The sequence below is a fragment of the Ochotona princeps genome, unplaced genomic scaffold (genome assembly GCF_030435755.1).
Source record: "Ochotona princeps isolate mOchPri1 unplaced genomic scaffold, mOchPri1.hap1 HAP1_SCAFFOLD_3054, whole genome shotgun sequence".
NCBI lineage: Eukaryota > Metazoa > Chordata > Mammalia > Lagomorpha > Ochotonidae > Ochotona > Ochotona princeps.
This window is the reverse complement of record NW_026699443.1, coordinates 4,444-27,154: the sequence shown is the minus strand read 5'-3', so window position 1 is coordinate 27,154 and position 22,711 is coordinate 4,444. Positions and strand designations below refer to the sequence as shown.

At 40.2% G+C, this 22,711-nt stretch overlaps 1 protein-coding gene across 1 annotated transcript in view; it reads right to left on the bottom strand.

Moving 5' to 3' along the window:
* The window catches only part of LOC131479208 (cytochrome P450 3A6-like), a 32,869-nt gene extending 10,722 nt beyond the window's left edge, over positions 1-22,147 (bottom strand). The window contains exons 1-5 of the mRNA XM_058659758.1: positions 22,101-22,147; positions 17,087-17,186; positions 13,331-13,444; positions 12,900-12,988; positions 10,832-10,980 (exon numbers count right to left, since the gene is read on the bottom strand). Coding sequence (XP_058515741.1) covers positions 10,832-10,980; positions 12,900-12,988; positions 13,331-13,444; positions 17,087-17,186; positions 22,101-22,135 — 487 coding nt within the window. The 5' untranslated portion in view covers positions 22,136-22,147. The remainder of the gene's footprint in view (positions 1-10,831; positions 10,981-12,899; positions 12,989-13,330; positions 13,445-17,086; positions 17,187-22,100) is intronic.
* Positions 22,148-22,711: the final 564 nt, after the last annotated feature.

Sequence of the window (22,711 nt, the reverse complement as noted above, 5' to 3'; positions counted from 1 at the left end):
ATGTACCTAGGCAAGGGTGTGGACTACATATGGTGTGTGACAGAATATATTGCAATTCAGAACCCACTGGTGCTCATGAGAACCAGGGTGGATAAAGGACAGCCATGCGTGAGCCATGCCTGGGTGTGGACCAGGCTTTGGTGGGCTAAGCACCCAACAATGTGTGAGGTCAGGTCAGGAAAGGCCATTGTTCCTGTTAGGATAGGGCATATTTTAAGTTGGCTGGGCATGGACCCACCTGTATGTGAGAGACCTGGCACTGAACAATATCTGAGGGAGGAGCTTAGGGAACTCCTCTGGTGGTACACAGTCCCTGCAGGTAAACACAAGATTCAATGCAGGAAGCAGCCAAGACCAGGCCAGTTTATGGCTCAGGTCTGGGGCAAGCTAGGATGGGCCAATTCATATGACCCTCTGGCGAATCTGAGCACAACAATGCAGTGTGGGTTGGACAAGTTGGACCACAATACCAACCAGTTCAGATTATGGCCAGGACGGGAGGAGGAAAGCAAGGCTGAGCCATGGTAGAACACCAACTGGCAAATGCCGATGTGAGGGGCTCATGCTAGACTGTAAAACATTTAAAGCAATAAAGAACAGCACACAGTGATCAAAGAATCCAAACAGCAAGAAGAGATCAACTGACAGGTTTATTAGGATTTTTTTTTATCTCTAAATTTACTTGTTTTTTCTCTTGCTTTTCTTTGCTACTCTGGGTAAAACAGTGCTTTGTTCAACTTCTTTTAAAAAATAGCTTTTTCCTGAGAACCAGGACTGGAGGCAGACCTGACTAGACAGGTGCTGATACCCACTGGCAAGAGTGTGGGGTGGAGGGTGGAGTCAGCTGAGATGAGTTAGGCTGCAATGGCCAATTATGTGTACAAGAGCTGAAGGGAAGGTAAGACAGACTGGACCAATCCATTGCACATGCTGGCAGACACAGAAACTAGGACTCGGGTCCAGCTCAGTGGAAGTTTTTGGAGGTCACTCTGAGTGGACTGTAGTTCCCAATGGTGTACATGAGGGCCAACTATGTGGAGGACAGGGTTGGGGTGGGCAACAGCACCCATTCTTTTGTGTAAGAAATGGGACTGGAGAAAATCAAGCTGGTGGAATAAGGTTATGACACATTTAAATAGACAAATATTAGCCAGGGTCAAGCAGAGAGGACACCTACCAGGAAATATGAGAGTACAGACTAACATCAGAGGGGCATTTGGAGACTGATAGACATAGTAAAGCAGTGAATACAATGGTGTGGTGCTACAATGACTGAATACACCAGTAGCATTCAGCAAGTGGTGATCTGAACTGCACCAGGAGCCAGAAATCCACCAGAAACCAAGTGAGAAGTGGGACTCCTTGAGAACTCAGGAGGTGAACCCAGTCAAAGCATTGCCCAACCTGCTGGTTTGTTTGAGTTGACCAGGAGCAGAGACGGAGCAGCAAATTTCAAATAGGTGGTGCGGGAACAGGGTGGATTTTATAAACTAAGTCCACTAAAGCCAAATCGAGTGCCCTCTTGTTAGGGAGGTAATGGCTATGGGACAGAACTGTGCATGAACTAAGTTGTAAGTGAACACATTTGTGGCTCAATGAACTGCAACAATGTGGCATCCTTCAAGTTTCACACAAAATGGGTCCAGGTGGCCCCCAGACCTAATGGCCAGCAGATGAAGAACGCCACAAGTTTCACATGAGCTGTCATTTGGTACAGTGTGGCAAAAGCTTTGCCACTGTAGGGACAAGAGTGAGCTGCACATATGCTATCATCTTGGGAATTACGTGAACTGAAACTGGGAGAAGCATTCAACAGACAATGGTGCAAGAATAGTGCAGGGTTACAGGAAAGAGAGTGGTGAGCCAGGAGCTGAGATACGCAGACCATGGTAGAAGTCTAACATAAGAGCACAGATATGAGACTAGCTGAAGAAAGTTGTAAAAGTGACTGCAAACGAACAACCATGTACCAACCAGAATAAGTAAAATTGAGTTGCAGACCTGTGGGTGACAGAGCTTGGAAATCTGCCCCATAGAGATGAATCTGATAATCAGAAGTAAAATGACCAAAACAAAAGATGACTCAAAAGCACAATTTATATTACTGAAGAATCCCCTGCAGAGGAGCAAAAATCTTTGCCAACCTCAGGAATCATTGAGGAAGACATACAGAAAATGGGGGATACCGGATTCAAAACACTTGTTATAAAGCTTCTTATCAACAACAACAAGCACTTAAAGAAGGAGTTCAAGGAGTTTAAGGAATATGTTACACAGGAAATAGCAGGAATGGATCAAATGTAAGCTGATATATCAGAAATTCAGAATAGAGTGGAGCAAATTAAAAGTCTAGTAGAGAATCTCCAAAATGGAATGAAGGAAGCAGAAGAAAGAATTTCAGAATTTGAACATATTTCCTTTCAGCAAGGGGAAGCAAACAAAAAGCTGCAAGCAGACCTGGGTCAAGCAGAAAAATGTATTAAAAAACTGAGAAACACTATTAAAAGGACAAATATAATTGTTATGAGAGTCCCAGAAGGTACAGAAAGAGAAGCTGGGTTTAAAAAACATATTTAAAGATATAATAAAACAAATCCTGCATAATCTGCAGAAAGAATTGGGAAACAACATTCTGGAGGGGCACAGAACTCCCAACAGGGTTGAATCAAAGCAATCTTTACCATGACACATGGAAATCAAGCTCTCTTCAATCAAACATAAGGAAAGGTTCCTTAAATATGCTAGTGAAAATAACCAATTGACATATAGAGGAATGGCAATTAAATTGACAGCTAATCTCTCACAGGAAACTCTACATGTCAGAAGAGAATGTTGCAACATATTACAGATTCTAAAAGCTAAGAATTGTCAGCCCAGGATAATGTTCACAGCAAAGTTGTCCTTTGTCTTTGAAAAGAAATAACAATTCTTCCACAATAAATAAAAGTTAAACGGATATGCCTCTTCCAAACCTGCCCTACAAGGGATAGTTACAGATGTTCTCTTGACAGAAAAAAAAGGAATAGCCCCACCAAAATGAAAGACAAATGTGAAGAACATTACAGTAAAAAGCAACAATAGGCTAAATCAATGAAGAACCCATTGCTAAAATGACAGGACTACATTGCCACCTATTTATATTCACCCTCAATGTAAATGGCTTAAACTCATCAATCAAATGTCATAGGAAGTAGACTGGATTAAAAAGACAAAACCCATCTATTTGTTACCTACAGGAGATACATCTCACCAGCAAAAATCAGTGGAAACTAGATCTCATGGATTTAGATGTTTTAGTTACATTTCTTCAAAACACGTTTTATTTTTCTCATTAATCTTTACTGAGTCAGGTCATACAGTAGCATCATTTTATTCATAACGGTTTTTATTTCCTTTTTTTATTTCTTCAGCAGCACATTAGTCATGCAGTAGCATGCTACTTAACTTCATGGTGTTTTTAATTTCTTCTTTTCTTTCTGTTGTTGATTTTATTTTGTGGCCCTTCACTTTGGGGGATTTACACTGTGTAGTGGAGAATAACATGTTCAGATGTGAGGATACAGTGCAGTATGCAAGTCTGCTCTGGATCGAGAATGCACGTCCAGTGAAACTGTTGAAAATTTGACTTAACAATGGGATGCTGTCCATGCCCACAATGATGGATTTGTGACACTCTATTTTGAACTATGCTGTTGCAGCACTATGGGATAACTCACTGCGTGGAGTGGGGTTAGAGAACGGGATAGTGGAAATCCCAGGGCTGATGGAACTCTTTCATAAAATGATGATAATAATAATAATAAAGCATATAAATAATTAAATAAACCTAAAAAATAAAGCGGGCTCGAGATGGATCTGACCTAGTAATTGCAATTATCAGTGTGAACATAGGATGATATGGGAGAAAGAACAATCTGTACCCATAAGAGTGGGTGCACACAGAAGAGTTGGGTCTGATACCACAGGGGACAAGAGTGCTTCCAGGATCCCAGAGCAAAACTGCTAGACTCATAACTCCAAACATAGAGAGAGTGGCAGTATCAGCAGTCTGTCAATGGAGTGCATGTGTCCCAATTAGGCCTCCTCAGTGGCTTTGACAGAGCAGTGGACAGCACATCCAGAAGCACATGGAGGATATGCCAGGCCATTGGAGCCTACAGAGGACACCTAGTACCATAGCAAAGAGGTCAAAACAAACTGGCCAACTACCCCAATAAAGCATGACAGCACATATCAGAGCCAACTTAGAGGTGGACTGTGCCAACCAATGAACCTTGGAAAGATATCCTCATCCTTGCATCTGTGAGATCAATGTTGAAACCTCTTGAGCAAAACCCTTAAGGCATGCTCCAATTCAAGGACTTTGCAATGACATCGGGTGCCATGACCCATTCCTCGGTACTGAGGTGTTTTGGAGGCCGGGTGTGGCTTCTCCATTTACTCTGTCGTTCCCCATATACAGGAAGAAGGAGAGGAAAATGTAGACACGATGGTTTCATCCATTTCCCCCTGATCCTACACCTTTTCTACTTCAATTGACTTATAAACATCACCAAAAAACTTTCAAAAAAATAAAAATAAAAACTGCTCATTCTCGTTGCAATGTGTAGTTTTTTTAGTTTCAATTCATTTTGATGTGATTTTTTATCATTTCCTGCTTCCTGTTCACTTTTTCTGTTTTAATAATCCTTGAGATGCATTATCAGGGACTAAGATGGCCTACTGCGGAGAGCTGGTATAAGGTGGAGTAGAGAGAGAGGGGGATCAATCCAGCAAAGAAACAAAGCAGGAGACACAGAATTGCAGGGAGAGGAAAGGGAAGGTCACTGGAGTTCACTGAAGTAACAAGATCTACACAGCATGGAGGAACAGCCATAAAACGACAGAAAGGAAAGACAGCACACTGCATGAAACTTGGTGAGTCATGGTCCCAGGCAGGGGGAAGGCAGCGGAGTCTCAGCTGACTCAGGGAAGACAAAGGAAGCTAAAAAAAAAAAAAAAAAAAAAAAAAGTACCCACACCTGCAGGGTCACAGGCCACTGGAGTGCTGGAGACCCTAAAGGTAGCTACAGGACTGAAAATAGGGGTCATCAACCCGTGCTGAGGTAGAGGACAAGCAGGGTGTGTTTTTCAGCAACGCGCCTCCCAACAGGTCAGCAGCTTTGAGAGAGTGCAGAGGGGATTAGAGCTGCGCTCTGGGGCTAGGTCGCACGAATCCCCGAATCAGCTCCAAATTGTGGACTAGCTGCTAGAGACTCCAGTGGAATCTCCTGCTGTGCTCAGCCAGAGCCCCAGAGGCTGGGCAACACTCGGCAGAGCCTCCCAACCTGGACAGTAGGACAGGCTAGCAGGGGCACGGCTACGTGCCTTCCACAGCTCCGCTCCTTTGAGAGAGTGCAACAGGGAAAGAAGCCTCGCATGGGAGTAAGGCAGAGTTGTGAACTGGGCACAGCAAATAACTGAAGACTCAGGCGGATTAGCCTGCTTTGTTCAGCTCAAACCCCAGAGGCGGGACTTTGCTCAAAAATCTGCCAACCCCAGCGGGCAGCACTTTTGACAGAAAGCTCCGGGGAGAGGAGCAGGGCACTGGGGTTGGATCCACAGAGCTTTCCTAGCAAGCTCAGGGTTTGTGGATACCTAGCGGTGGGCAGCTAGAGGCTGGGGCAGAACACCCTGCTGTGCTCAATCCAAGCTCCAGAGGAGGAACACTGCTCAGCAGAGTCTGCTAACGTGGACTAGCAGAGACACAATAGTGTGTTTCCCAGCAGCTACGGGCGGCTAGAGGCTGGGGCAGAACCTCCTGCTGTGCTGGATCCAAGCTCCGGAGGCTACTCAGCAGAGTCTGCCTACGTGGTCAAGCGGGGACACAATATTGTGTCTCCCAGAAGCACAGCGTCTTTGAGTGGGAGTTGCAGGGGAAGGGGCCTGGCACCAGGGCTGGGCCGCAGAGCCTCCTGACCCAGCTCGGGGCTGTGAACTACAGACTCCAAGCAACAAGCAGTTGGAGAATCAGGCAGAATCCTCTATTGTGCTCAGCTAGAGCCCCTGAGGCAGTGGTGACACCCAACAGATCTGCTGATCAGGGAAGAAGCACAGGCAAGCAGGGCCATAGCAGTGTGCTTCCCAACAGGGGAGCACGTTTGTGAGGGCATAGTAGGGTATGGAACCACAAGCTCTATATCTGCCCAAAGCAAAGATAAGAAGCCCGAGGTTGCAAAGTCTCTCATCTATACCCTATCCCCACTGGCATACGCAAGACAACACCTAGCCAACTAGCTGCAATGGAACTAGATTGCAGAGATATAAACCCAGGCGCAAATGAAACAAGCCAACACCCACCCCACCATCACCTGCTGTCAACAATAGAGTAAGAAGAATTACGCTTATGCCAACGTTCCATGCAGCAGCAGCTGCATCACACCTCCTATAGGCTACAGCACTGAGGGCAGCAGCTGTGGACAAGCAAGTCAGAGATTAAAATTCCAAAACGACAAGAAATAACAAAACAATGAGAAGTATCAGAAAAGTAATGACTCAGAAGAAAGACCAAGCACTCTCTCCCCCCAAAAAAAGACTAATCTCAATATCAGAGATGCAAGATGAAGACAAAGAGGAATTACCAAATAAGGAATTTAAGAAATTAGTGATAAAATTCATCAGACAGCGAGAAGCTCTGGGAAGAGTCCAAGGAATTAAAAAACCATGTCTCTGCAAAAACAACTCAAATCAAAAAGGGAATCCTCGATCTAGAGCAGAAAATTGAGAGCCTAACCAACAGAATGAATACAGCAGAGGACAGAATATCAGAATTGGAAGACAATCAGAATGAAAGGCAGCAGCTCATCAAACAGTTGGAGACAAATCTGGAGAAAGCCAATAGGTCCATACAGGAAATGAAAGACAACCTCAAAAAAATCAAATGTAAGAATAATAGGCCTTCCCGAAGGAGTGGAGAAAGAGATAGGCTTACAACGGGTGCTCAATGAGATAATACAGGAGAACTTTCAGAACACTGGAAATATAAATCCAGCACAAATCCAGGAAGGATAGAGAACCCCCAACAGATTCAACCCAAAGAGAGCCTCACCCAGACATGTAGTCCTCAAGCTCCCTTCATGCGAATACAAGGAAACTATTCTAAGACAAGTAAGAAGAAAGGATAAGATTACTTTCAGAGGAAGGCAAATCAGAATCACAGCCGATCTATCAGAAGAAACACTCCAAGCAAGGAGAGATTGGGATAAAACATTTCAAATATTGAAACAAAACAACTGCCAACCGAGAATAACATACCTAGCAAAGCTCTCATTTGTATTTGTAAATGAAATTAAATCCTTCAACAGTAAAGAGAAACTCGAAGAATACATCAGCACGAAACCAGCTCTAGAAAAACTCCTCAGGAGGATGCTAAACCCAGAAAGAAAAACTAAAAACCAAAATCAAAGATGGCAAATGGGAAGACCTCCCCACTAAAATCCATACAAGGAAAGTCAACCAATCAGAGATTTTAATAGATGCAAATACACACTTGCACGTTTACACGCACATATGGCAGCTCAAAATCACAACCTCTCAATATTATCCCTAAACACAAATGGCCTAAACTCATCAATCAAAAGACACAGATTAACAGAATGGATCATCAAACAGAATGCAAACATATGATGCCTGCAAGAGACACATCTAACCAAAAAAAGATGTGAAGAAACTGAAAGTGAAGGGGTGGAAAAGATATATCACACCAATAGACAAGAAAAAAAGGCTGGAGTAGCTGTCCCAATGTCAGATGATATAGTCTTTAATCTGACAAACCTCAAAAAGGACAGGGAAGAATATTATATATTGGTTAAGGGATCGATCCATCAGGAAGTAATTACTAACGTGAACATATATGTACCAAATTCCAAGTGCCTAACTAAGTGAAGCAATTGCTTAAGGACTTAAGGGGAGACATACATATGCAAACAATAATTGTGGGTGATGTTAACACCCCATTAACAACAATAGATAGATCAACAAAACAAAAAGGAAGCAACCCTCCCAAATAATTCTACGAAGCCAACATTACCTTAATCCCCAAACCAGACAGAGAACCAACAGAGAAGGAAAACTACAGACCTATCTCTCTGATGAACATCAATCCTAAAATACTCAACAAAATCCTAGCCAAGAGAATTCAAAAGATCATCAGACAGATCATTCATCCAGATCAAGTAGGATTCATCCCTGGAATGCAGGGATGGTTCAACATCCGGAAATCCATAAATGTGATACACCACATCCAAAAACTAAAAAATAAGAACCACATGATAGTATCAATAGACAAAGAAAAATCCAACACCATTTCATGCTAAAGACCCTAACCAAGGTAGGCATAGATGGAAAAACTCACAACATAATCAAAGCAATATATGAAAAACCCAATGACAGCATCATACTGAATGGAGAAAAACTGAACCCTTCCCACTGAGATCTGGAACAAGACAGGGATGTCCACTTTCTCCACTGCTATTCAACATAGTTCTAGAGGTACTCGCTGAGGCCATAAGACAAGAAAAAGAAATCAGAGGAATCCAAATGGGAAACGAAGAAATCAAGCTTTCACTATATGCAGATGACATGATTCTTTATATAAAAGAGCCAAGAGGCTCAATACAGAGACTACAAGAACTTATATGAGAGTCGGTAGAGTGGCAGGGTACAAAATTAATGAACAAAAATCAACAGCCATAGTGTATGCTAATAGCCCAAATTTGCAAAAAGATCTAACCAGCAAGATACCATTCATAATAACAGAGAAAAGTATGAAGTATCTACAAATTAATCTAACCAAAAATGTAGGAGACCTATTTGAGAAAAACTACAAACTTCTTAAAAAAGAAATTGAACAAGATTTCGAAAGATGGAGTAACATCCCATGCTCCTGGATAGGTAAAATCAATATCATTAAAATGTCTATACTGCCAAAAGCAATGTATAAGCGATGGGGCTATTCAGTTCAACATTTAGTGCTGGTACAATTGGATAGTGACAGACCAAAATAAAAGAGTCAGGCCCTTATTTATTATTCTGTACAAAGGTAACTTCAAGGACTGGCACTGTGCTGTGAGAAACTAAGTCATTTTCTGCAGCAGAGGCATTTCATATGGGTTCTGGTTCAAGTCCTGCTTAAACCAATTCCCATCTAGGCTACTGCTAATGTACCTTGGAAATGCAGCAGAAAATGGCACAAGTTCTCAGGCCCATGCACCATTTAAAGACATTCATGGAGCTCCTACTCCTGGATTTGGCTTTGCCCTGCCCCCAGTATTTGAGGCAATTTAGGAAATAAGCCATATCAGAGATGAAAATTTCTCAATCCCTCATTCTCACCTCTACACCCAACCTCACTCGCTGTCTCTGTAACTCTGTCATTCAAATCAATAAACATAAATCTTTAAAACCTTAAATGCATCAACAGCAGATATAAAACTATACAATTCTAGCATAAAAGCCATAAGGGTTGAGTTCATGGTTTCAGACTTGGAAAGGGATTCCTAGAATTGATACCCAAATCACAAACAATAAAAGGAAACACAAATTTTACATCACCAGAAGTTAATCATTTGCACTTACCCAGCTACTAGCTATACAGCTAAAAGATACCCACAGAACAGGGAAAAGTAGGATGCTGCACCCTTTGCCATTTCTATACCTGCAGTATCAAGGCATGTCTAAATAGCAAATGAGTGACATATGACTGCTTATTAATCAATGTACTATTGCAATAATATAGGGAAAATCAGAGGAGTGAGGGTATGAAGAGGGGTAAAAGAAATTCAAGCATCTATGGAATTGTATTATAAGATAAAAATTAGTTAGAAATTAATAAAACTGGAATAAACAAAAAATGATTCACACTTACACAGAAACTGTCAAGAGTGGTAAAAGATAAAAATCAGGAGAAATCTTACAACCAATTTATCTGTCAGGAGATTTATCTAAAATATAAAGATTTCTTGCAACTCAAAAACACAGAAAAAATAATTCAAGTATTATGACACTGGAAATTGAGTAGACAATTATTGAGAGAAGGCATGAAAATGGTAAATGTTGGTTAATGTGATTATCAATTTGAGGATGAACATTTAAACCAAAATGGGTTATGAATTCTATTCACTAGAGAGGCTATATGACGAAAACGATGGAAGAGTCAAGCACTGGCAAGGAAGAGAAAAAGTTGGAACCTTACATACTCTGGGTGAGAAAGCAAAATTATACAGGTTTTATAGATAATCCTTGAAAATTACTGAAATAGCTAAATAGAATTATTGCCACAAATTCTACCACTGAACTTACATTCAAAAGATTGAAATGGATATAAAATCATGAATTTAACATAAATTTTTAAAGAATGAACACAGTTTTCAAGCCAAAGTAATAAAAGTTCAAATGCCCAACAACTAATGAATCCATTGATTAAAAAAAATGAAAAGTTACATAATGGAATAATGTTACTTGCTGCTACATAGAAATGATGTTATGACACACACACATCAACATAGAAAATCATTGAGAACCTAACAATGATTGAAATAAGCCAATCACAAGGGAACATGTATTACACAATTCCATTTGAACACAATTTAAGAAATAGTCACTATCTGGAGATAAAAGATTAGTGGTACAGGGGCAAGGAGTGATGAGGGAAGGAACAGAATTGCTGGAGTGACAAAAATATTCTAGAATTGGCAACAGTGATGACAACTGTACATTTAAAATGGGTACATTGTTGCTTCTGAATTACTTCTCAAGACATTTTAAAAAGAGGAAGAAATGCTGCAATACTTACTGACTGAGAAAAGTAAAGGACTAAAGAAATTAAGATTTAATAGCCTCCTGAGTTTTTTTAAGAAAGGATCATGTGGGTTTCTAAGGGAATCAATGTTCACTCCAAATGATGTTGCAGTGATCACATCCATGCTGTATGCCTCAAAGATTCTGTGGAGAGAGATACAAGGACAATTAAAAAAAGCAGCTACTTGCCATTCTTGAGCCACACATGTAGCAGGAAGTGCTGAGAAAGCACATGTCAAGCAAAACAGCAGAGAGCCAAACAATTCCTGGACCACATCTGGAGGCAGGCATTGAGGCTCAGTGGCTGAAGTTTAGTAAGCACATATCACCAGTCAGAATTCTGTTTCAATCCAGCCGACCACACTTCTGATCTAGCTTCATGCTAACACATCCCAGAATGCAAAAGCTGGTAGTTTAACAGCTTGGTTCCCTATCACACATGCAGGACATGCATGCGTTCAAACAACCTAGTCTGGTGAACCAGCAAATGGAAGATAGCTCCCTCTCTACCTCTCTCTCTCTCTCTGTCTCATTGAGATAAACATCTTTATTTTAAAAAATAGAACTACCATCTAGATCATCAGAATGATCATTACTACTGTCATTCACATTCAAACATATCAAGGGTGGAAGATACAGTTGTCTTTGCCCTGGGTAGCAGGGACTCTAGTAAAATTAGAGATGCATCTAAGCTCAAGCAGAGTTAAAGACCATAATCAAACAGGTTACAGAACTCTGTATTTGGATGTAAGACCTAAGCTTTAGCAGGATAGCTGGAATAATTCACTCTGCCCTGGAACTCATGAAGATGGCGCTCAGCCAGATCTTCCCTCACCTTAGAAGCTTTCTGGAAAGATGATTTTTTCCTAACACATTACTAAATATCAACACTCTGATCTGAATTACAGAACAATCAATCCTTCCCTTCATTCATTTACAAAGCTCTAAAATACACCCTCTTTTCCATCTCCAGAATCTGAGGTGGCCCTGAGGGTAGAATTCCCTTAAAAAGGTATATCCAAGGATGACTGTGGTTAAATATAATAACACTACATTAAACTTATTAACAAGAAGAATGCATACATAACTGTGTGAAATGCTATCTGCTTCTCCAGGAATTCATAGTTTACAAAGCAGACTCCTGAATAATTCAAAGTTAGTACATTCTGACTGGGAGAGCAAAATTTTCAAAAATTTCAAATGATGCTAATTTTGATGCTGTATTTCATATGTTAGTCCTCTGTCCAAATAGCAGCTCCACTAATAAATTCCAGCAAATTCACATTCTTGGAGATACCATGTATTAAGTCAGGCACTTGCGTCATTCCACCCCCAGGTGAGACTAGATTGAATCCCTAGCTCTTGGCTTAAGCTTGACCATTCCCTAGTTGTTGCAGATGTTTAGGATCAGGACACAGAATATATCTCGTTCTAGTTCTTTCGTCACACCAAATGTATATATATAATATAAATAAATATTCAAGTTTAGCCAGCAAATTATTTTGTTGCCATCCCCAAAGGCTTTTCTGGGCCTTCTCTCTCCACATATTCAAGAAATTTGAAGTAAAAGATATACTTCAGTATTTAGCATTTTTCTAATGTAATCAGCAATTCCATGAAGGCATTTTGGTTCTTCCTACACACACACACACACACATACACACTGGGACTCTCCTGGCATAGACCCTGCTTCCCGATCTGTACCAAATTCTTCCCTTAGTTCACAATCCCAATTCCATACCATCTTAAACAAAACACAACAAAACAAAACGAACAAAAAACTTCCACAGAATCATATTCCTTCTTTCTACACATGAATTTTGTCTCTCAAATAGCCAAAGTGACAGCCAAGCTGGTAACTATTATGTGCTCTAGTCCAAGAAAACCCAGTCTATCCCCAACTTCCTTTGTGTTGTATGTTATCCTTTCTGGTGGAATCACTGGAGTTGTAACACAACATACACTCTTTCGTATGTTCAACTCTAGGGATTCCCGAAGGAAAATTTCAACTCCATGCCATGTACTGAAAGAGCCCAGAACCCCACAAATACATTCTTACTTACTTGTTAAAATTGACAGGCTTGCCTTTCTCTGCTTCCTGAATCAAGTTTTTCACCAACACATCTCCATAATGGGCAATGATGGGTAGCATCTAAGTACACACACACAACACCAGCCACAGTGAGATGCAGAGATCCAGGTCACATAAGGAAATAGTTTTCTAATGAAGCAGGAGTGACAAAATGAGTCTATATACACCACTTCCTCCATAGTTAAAAGTAAATATTCAAGTCAAAAGGATTGGATTATCAAAGCAGATGTAGTTCATCAACATTTTTAATGAATGCAATTCTCTTCTAGATTATAAAGAGAAAAGGTCAGTTTAAGGAACATTGGTGCCAATAAACTTTCCGCTTCAAATGGACTAGGATTGTCTTTCCATTTTTTTTCCAGACTCAGTTAAGTTTGTAATTAACATATACTAATTTATTACCTCCTTGATTTTTCCACTAGTGAAGGTTGGAGACAACAGTGTTCTTATTCTCTTCCATTCTTCATCCTTAGAATTGGTGATGGAGCTTTTCATAAATCCCACTGGTCCAAAAGGCTAAAATTCAAATAAAGACATTTTGCCCAGCATAAGTTCTGAAGATCATCACTGTTATAAATGTTTATTACACACACATCAGGCATTTCAAACTACTTAGTAGAAGTCTACCATTTGGTATGCTAAGATTATGTGCTCATAAATATTATTCTAAATGCCTAGCCTCATAAGAGAGTAGATGTGCTATGTTCTGAGGCATTTATTTTCCGTTTTCCTATAAAAATCAATTTGCCATATATCAGAGAATCTGTCATTCCAGGAGACTAAACAGAAACAGAAACATCCTCTAATATAGAGCACAACAGAAATGAATTGCTGGTGGACATCCAGATGGCCAAAAAAGCCTGTATGTTTCTTTGAAACAATTTTGTTTTCCACTCTGCCCTACTCTCTATACACAAAAACATGCACATGAACAACAACCGATACAAGAAGAGAACGTTCCTTAAAAAGTAAAAATACATTTCATTTGGGTTTAGATATTCTGCTTTGAGATATTTATTCCCCCACCAAACCATGAAATCATAGTATCAAACAAAGAACTAAACACTGAAATCCTGTTATTCACAGCACAATGGATGGAATGGAAGCTTATTATATTAAAACAAATAAACATTACACAGAAAAGCAAACACCAAACGTTTCTCTCATGTGTAGAATTTTTATAACACATTCTGAACCAAAAGGAGGCTTTGAAGCACTGCAAGAGGAAATAGAGAAGGATGTTGAATGGCAGGCACCATAACACTGTGTTGTAATAAGATTCAGCATCTGATACAGAGTGGCACATCTATATATCACAACAACTTATTTTTTTATTGAATGAAACACTGAAAAAGAAAAACTCATAAGCCCTGGCATAAAGAAAAATACAGGAAAATACAAGGAACAGTATCAGTGGGACCCCATAACTGCACCTACTGTGCTATTTGTAATCCAGATTTCTGCTAATGGCAGAGGAAGGCAAAGGAGAATGACCAAAGTGTTCTGGTTCCTGCATCCATGTGGAAAACCAAGAAGAAGCTCCTGGCTCTGATCTTCATATGGGCCAAACTCTGGCCATTGCAGCAATCTGGGAGTGAACCAATGGATGGACACTCATGCTCTAAGTCTCACTCTTGCTCTCTTTCACTCTTTGTTTCATTCTTTCTCTCCTGCCACCATCTTTTTCAGGAACAGGTTTCTGGCATATTTAAATGAAACATCCTTTACAAAATTAAAGTCTAAACATGTTAACATGTAAACATTTTCACTACCTGATCAGTTAATTCTACTTTTATTAAAATAACATACAGTAAAATAAAAAAATGTATTATTTGCAACCAAAAACATAGTTTTTATGATCACTTTTTAAGGTAGATAATACCTCTGAGACTGCAAACCTATTGTGAGGCCAGTATTTGGCACTGCATGCTAACCTTCACTCATTGCAGTTCTGAAATCCTATATCAACCCTTACATGCTAGATCAGCATTCTGATCCTGCTTCCTGCATATACCCTAGAGACACAGCAGTGAATGGTGAAGTCATCTGGTACCTGCACTAACATGGGAGATCCAGAAGAAGCTCCTGGATCTGAGCTTTGATTAAATTCACTCTGGCCATTGCAGCCATTTATAGAGAACCAGTAAATGAGAGACTTCCCTCTCTGTCTCACCTTCTTTCTCTGTAAAGTCTGCCCTTCAATTACAAAATAAATAAATCTTTAAAAAATAAACTTATTTGCTATTCTGAAGAAATATGAGATTGCATGGAAGTCCATTTGTCTCACACCACAAAGAAAAAAGGAAAAGGACAATTATATCGACCATCCTCAGACTGGCCTAGCAATTCAAAATTCTAGGAAACTTTTTCCAACTTGTAAAACTATACTTTGTTTTAAAATGAACATTTCCAATACTTGTGCATAAAAAACCTAAATACAGAAATACAGCAAATTTCTTCAACTTAATTAAGAAAAAAATGCTGTTATACAAAAAGAACAGAAGAAAAGACTTTCAGTCAGTACACAATGTAATGGGGAAACTCAATATTTCCCATTCCCATCAGTCAGAACACAAAACCAATGCACAGAAATCACCTTCATGTAAAAGCTTATGAAGACATCATACAAATACAATTTCAATCACTCCTGATAAAAATAAACAATTTAAGTAGAAAGTTTAACAGATACAGATATAGATATAGATGCTGATATATATAGAGAGATGATAGGTAGATAGATAGAATATATATATATATATATATATATATATATATATATATATATATATATATATATATACTGATAGCAATATGTTAATGAAAGGAATCCACGAAACCTAACACAATGGAGAGGCATGCTATGGTTATAGACTGACAGACTCACAACTCTAAGGACACAGACTCTAACACAGCTCATCTGTGGTTTGTTGTAGATAAAAATGAGCTATCCTAACTTTGTATGGAATGACGAGAGACCAAGAACAGCTAAGCCAGTTCTGAAAAATAAAATGGGAGAATTCACTTCACATGTTAAGGGTTATTATAGAGCTACCATTACCAAGACACTATGGCATTATTGGAGGATTAGACAGAGTGATCAGTACAACAGAACAGATGATGAAACCTAGACCCACACAATCACTACTAACTGATTTTCAAAGGTGGTAAAGCAATTTGAGGAAGTGAGTGAAGGAGTGTTGAAACAATTGGGTAGCACATACTCCAAAATTAACACTAGTCTAAACCTCAAACCTGACATAAATATTAGGTCAAAATAGATTATATGCATAAAACATAGCCATAAAATTGAAAAAAAAAACAGAAGTGCTAGGCAAATAATTTTTAGATTTGATATCAAAAGCACAATGAACAAAAGGCATGCATGAGACTGTCAGTCATTTTGTTGTGAGTTAATTCTTGTATACCAGGGCCCTTATTTATGGGCAGTACAAGCAATAGTGAGAAGAGGGACATTGTCTCCTACATGATTGGGAAACACTCCAGTGGCATCATAATGGACTTGGGAAAATTCATGGAAGACACACATTGTGAGATTGGAGGGGATAAAAGAGGAGAGGGGAGAGAACTTGGAGGAAAGGGAAGAGACTCCAGCGCCAACTAAACTTTATCCAAAAAACAGTTTTAAAAATTAAAAATTTAAATAAATATTTTTTCTTTCAGCTTTGAAAAAATAAAATGAACATTAGGCAAAATCTAAGTAAAAAAGTAAAAATTCTTATAGGGAATCTATTAAGGAATCTATTAAAAGTAATGGATGAGATGCATGTTGTGGCTCCAACAAAATAGTAAGAGGGAATCTCTGTAATGAAAGAAGTCTCATCTTGTTTGTGCTGCTAGTTACACAAATCTATATATCTGCTCCATGTGGCTAGCTACATACACACACACATACACACACACACACACACAGAGAGAGAGAGAGAGAGAGAGAGAGAGAGAGAGAGAAGTGAAACATGAAATCTGATCTGAATAATGTTTGTTTTCTACTTGCCACTAGAGAAATACACTAATTATGAAATGAAATGAAAAACAAAATGAAACACACATGAAACTTCCCTGATAATTTTGGTACTATATAATATGTAAGAATAAAAGCTTAACAATTAATACTTAAACCTGAATAATAAGCATGCCTACCCGTCGGTTTGTGAAGCTGGAGTAACATTCTTTCAGCAGCACAGTTTTCAGCATGTCTGGATCAGTGATGACCAGCACAGGCAGTCGACCATCATACAATCTATTACGAGAAAACAGAAATGATTAAACACAACAAGCCTAATGCAATAGCCACAGCCAAGCCCAGGAACCACACTTGGATCCTGATGTCATGTTTCTCATACTCCTTTTGTATAACACACAGCAACATCCCTTTTTGGTTCAAGTTAGAGTAGGATGTACAGTAAGATTCCAGCCACAGAAGACACACTTGTCTTCATAAAGGCAAGATCACTCAAGAAAAGTAAAATAAATTTAGAAGCTAAACAGCTCATCATGAAAATCACACATATAGAAAGAATACTAGATTGCTGCCATGGTGGCATAGCAATTGAAAATCATCACCGGAAAGGCTGCTCAACATTAAAATCAGCTCACAAGTAGCAGCCTGGGAAAGCAGCAGAAGATGGCCCATGTGTTTGTGATCCTGACATCCATGTTGAAGATTGAATAAGCCTCCTGGCTCCTGCCTTTCTTGGTCTCATACAAGCTATTTGGCCACACAGGGACTCAAAACCCAAAGGGAAAATATCTCTTTCTCTGTTTCTCTTTGCCATTATGATTATGAAAACATAATCAATAAATATTTTGAAAGAATTTTAGAGCATTTCTTAGATCTAGGTTCAAAGAATTTAAAAGATAAGAGAATTTCAAATTTCACTAAGGAAAAGATAAGCTGAATTTGAGGTAAAGTTTCAGCTTAGGCATAGTTTGTTCATCATACACAATTTCAACAAACCCTTTTGTAATACTATGTATTTCATTATTTTTTCAATTTCCCATTTTGTTATTTTATGATACAGTTCCATAAATGCTTAGATTACCCTTCCACTATATTACTATGGTGAAGTCCTTCATAAACAGTCACAAGTCCAACATTCTGCTCTTTAAGTATCCTGATATTATATGTATACATAGTAGCAGAGAGTCCAGCATCCTGTTGTTATGGTATATGTAACACTTTCATTGTGAGTCCATTTGTGATTTTGAACTTGAGATGCATACTACATTGTGTCTTCATGTCTGGATATGATAGTCTCTTACACAGCTACCATACATACCTTTACATGAAATCCATAAAACAAGATGAAGAACAGGAAGAAAAATAGAAAATTTACAACAGCATGAAGTCAAATAAGGGAGTGAGCATTTCCTTACTAGTGACGATGGCAGTCAGTCACCACATCCTATACTGCATTGATTGGCTGAGTGCAAATTGAAGATCCAACCCCAGATTCCATATTATGTCAAAGAAGATCCTGAGGTACAGAAGGTGACAGGTGGTTGCTTCCTGTCACCCTCATGGGAGGTCTGGATTATGCTCCTGGCTCCTCCCACCTACCACCCCTAGCATTCTTTGGCATTGGTGGCATGAAACAACTAATGGCAGAGATGCTCTTCTTTCTGTATGTCTCGCAATTTTTTTTAAAAAAGATATTATGCAACTAAAACACAAAGGCAAGTGAATCATTTAAGACTGACAAATAGTAAATCCTGCAAGGGGAATTTAGGATTGAGTGAAAAGAGGTCCAGTGCTGCATGTTCTTAGAACACTTTTGTAGGCCATGTCACCTCAGAAGCTCCTGGACCAGCTCTAAGAGTTTGATGAGACAAGATCTGAAATTTAAAAAAAAATAGGAAGAGGCAAAGTCTTCTCCCATTTGCACATAGGTTCCAATCCTATCAGTTATACCTCTTTATGAATGCTGAAAATGAAAAGTGTGCCCTGTATGTCATCAAGTATATCAACCCAAGAGAGACCAAATAGTTTAAATAACCCTATGTTTACTCACTAGATTCAGGGGGAAAAAAGTAAAGAAATTTGTATACTTATCTTTGCTAAAACTATTGGTTTAAATTTTTGAAAAACAAAACAAAACAAAACAAAACAAAAAACCCATACACTTGCAGAGACTAATACATACATATAGGCATATATATTGCATAGATATGATGTATATATACAACATATTTACTAGTACCTATCAGTTATTCTCTCTTTTCTAAAGAATTCAATTCACTCATTCATTTTTCTGAAGGTATATTCCACAGAGAGAAGAAATGATGCAAAAAGGAAGATTTTCAATCTTCTGATTCACTCCCCAATTGGCCATAAATGCCAGAATTGAACTGAAGCAAATATGTGAACAGGAGATTCTTTCTAGTTTCCCATATGGGTCAGGGGCCCAGTTTTTGAGTCAGTCTCCACTGCTTTCCCAAGCAGTCAGCAGAGCGTCAGATCAGAAGTGCAGCAGCTGGACACACACTGGAGTTCATATAAAATGCCACGACTAATAGGTGGAGAAATAACCATCTATACCACCATGCCAGCTTGACCAATAATCATTCTTTCAAAATCACATTTTAAATATTATCTTTAGGTAACAGGATTTAGATACTTTCTTAAAAGCAATCAACATGCCTGTGGGAAACCTTCCATGGCCTATTCTGGGCTGTTTCTATCATGCTTCTTGCGCTTACCTGTAGGGGCTGTGTCCTGCCAGAAGAGTTGCCCAAGCTCCTCCATCACAACCCCTCCCAGTGCCAGATTTTGCACAAACCAGGGGGTCCATGAGCCAGCACTACTCAGTTTACCTCCTGTCCTATCAGGAACAGTGGCTTTTTTTTGGCTGACTTTCAACCCATTTTGGTTCATGCTGTTGGATGTTTCAGCCCAGCCATGGCTCGTCCATACCCACATATGGCTCACAAATGGCTCAGTAGGGGTTAAGACCTAGCCTAGTCTGTCCCACATCTACCCTGTCCTCCAGGACAGCAGACGGTGTTGGGGTCTGGCCTGGCCTGGTGCATCCAGTCCCAGTCCAGACTAGTTGCAAGGGGAACTATGACTGTTGCCCTAAAGTTTCATGCCCCTGTTCCTGGATAGCACCAGGAATCCTGTCTCACCTACACTAAAGCTGGCCCTATTCATGGGTGTCCCCAAGCAGCTATTCCATATCATAAAGACCTCAGAGCTCGCCCAAAGCCAAGGGCCCGCCCACCATCCGCTTTGGCCTGGGTCCCTGGCCGAATTCCACCTCCAAGGGGCGCCTCCTGCCGTCGCCACCCTGCAGAAGTTTCAGGCCGCCCCCCACCCTAAGAATGAAAAGTTTCCCACAGGCATACACTTGGCATGGGTCGGGGGCAGACCAGGCTGAATCAGTTCATGTCATCCACTGGCAAATCTGAACACCAGAACAGAGTGTGGATCGAGCTAGGTTTGGTGGCGACAAAAACCAATGCACAATATGGAATGCTAGGGTGAGGTTGCCTGTACTGGATGTGACTGCAGCACCCAACCAGCACATGTGAGAACCAGGAAGGGAGGGGGCAGAGCCAGCAAGGGTATTAAGGGGTGGTTCCCTCGCCAGACAGCTACTCCCACTGGAGAGCGTGGGCTGGAATGGGGACAGACCAGACTAAGCAGGGCTACAACACCTGTGCACTGCATGTGGACTAGATCAGAGAAAAGCCAGGCTGGGCTGATTATTCCTGCTGGTGCAAGCATAAATTAGAGTGGGTGAGGGTTGTTTGGGCTTAGCCGCAGCATCAGCTGGCAGAAGCTGGCACTGGGGACTAACTCTGTCAAATCAAATCACAGAACCAATCAAAAAGTGCATAAACCGGGACTGAGAGAGAATGGGGAGGGAAATAGTGGGTTCCTCCTCTTGGGTCACTACTCCCACGGGAGGGCATGAAAAATAGGACAGGGGCTGAGGTGGCTAGACAGAGAGGCACTCAACAACATCCGTGAGGGCTGGATAGTTGAGTTGGTTAGATGGAACTAAGCTTCAATATCCATTGACATGTACGAGAGCCAAATGGGATGTGGGACAGACAGGACTAGTCTGCTGCACATACTGGCAAACCAGGGTAGGGGGGTGGGCCTGATGGGGGTTATTGTGGGTCTCTCCAACTAGGCTGCAGCTCCCACTGGTCTATGTGAGAGCCGAGCATGTGCTGGGCAGAACCAGGCTGGACTGCAACATTGGTTCCAGTGCAAGTCGGGACTGAAAACAGACCCAAACCAACAACTGCAACCACCAGCTGATCATGGTGATGGACTGTGCCGGGCCCTGTGCTTGCTAGAACAAACAAGAATCTGGTCTGGGAACACCTCAGACAAAGTTTCTTTGGAGATCTCCCCAATTGAAATGGCAGACTCAGAACCCTAACCAAGAAAAGAAAGAAGAAAGAACAAGTCAATCAACCACCTCAGCTATATGTTGGCAGCGAAATACTGGACAAACAAAGTCTCTATGTTGGACTGTGTCAACCAGTAGATTCTTCAACGACCTCATAGTGCTTGGAGTGGCAAGACTGGCAGCGATTCATGACTGGTGAACTATCAAAACCACTTAAGCAAGTATCTCAGAGCATGCCCCGCAACCGGGACTTGGGGTTGGTGGGAAACTGGGTGGGGCCTCTCCCTTAATAACCTCCTTTACCTCAGATACATGAAGGAAACAATATGGAAATAATAGTCTTACCCACTTCCCTGTAGCCCTTGAACCTTTTTACCATAATTAACTATGTCAAGATTGTCCAAAAGATAATAAAAAATATAAAATAACCATCAAAAAATAAATAAAAGGAATCAACAGACAGAAGATATGCTATCACGCAGACACAACGCATATTAGAATGTCCTGGAAAAATGTATTATACCCAATTATTGATCCAAAAGCAACCAAAATATAAAACAACCATGCCCTGTTCAGATTGGGGCCCCTTGGCCAACAACAGCTTAAAACGTCGATGACCTACAACATTTACACCAAATTCAAACACTGACACCTGGGGTATATGCAGTCTTTGGTAGAATAAGCCTTTACAACTTTACCCTGGATACGCTTATGTCAAAAGGCTCTGAACTAAGATTGTCCCTTATACAGTGAGTACCTCACCAGAATGAGGAAGTTTTCCAAATACTCACCCCCACATATTTCCATATTTTGTTAAACATTTCATGTCTAAATCCCAGATACCCTGTGAAGGGAAATGAAATGATATGTGATTATTATTGTAAACAGAGTAAACTTGATATCGATACATTTGAAGTAAATTGAACAAAATGCAATTACAACTAGCTTAATACTATTATACTTTAATTATTCAGAATCTCAAAATTTGCAGGTACCTGGGAGAAAAAGAGAGAAGACATTTGAAGTGCAGAATTCAAAGGCAATCTGGAGTTTCCATAATATTGTGGAAACCCGGTGGCTTAACCTTGTCTACAAATATGACGCAACCCTTGTCACTGTGAAGAATTTTCCTGGGCCTTTGTGGTCTCCATAAATCTCCTAAACCAGCAATTATTTTCCTCCATAAGCACTTGAGGAAACTGAGACTTGAGGAAAGCTGTGAGGTTCGCAGGGATCCATCCACTCACTTCTCTAGATCTCATGAAATTTCTAGACTTCTGACAGAATTAAGAAGCTAAAGACATCAGTTAATCTCTTTTGTTCTCAAAAATGTAGGTCACTCTTGGGTATGTTTTTTGAGTAAGAAAATGCATTGGTGAAAGAATGCATGTGAATTCACCTT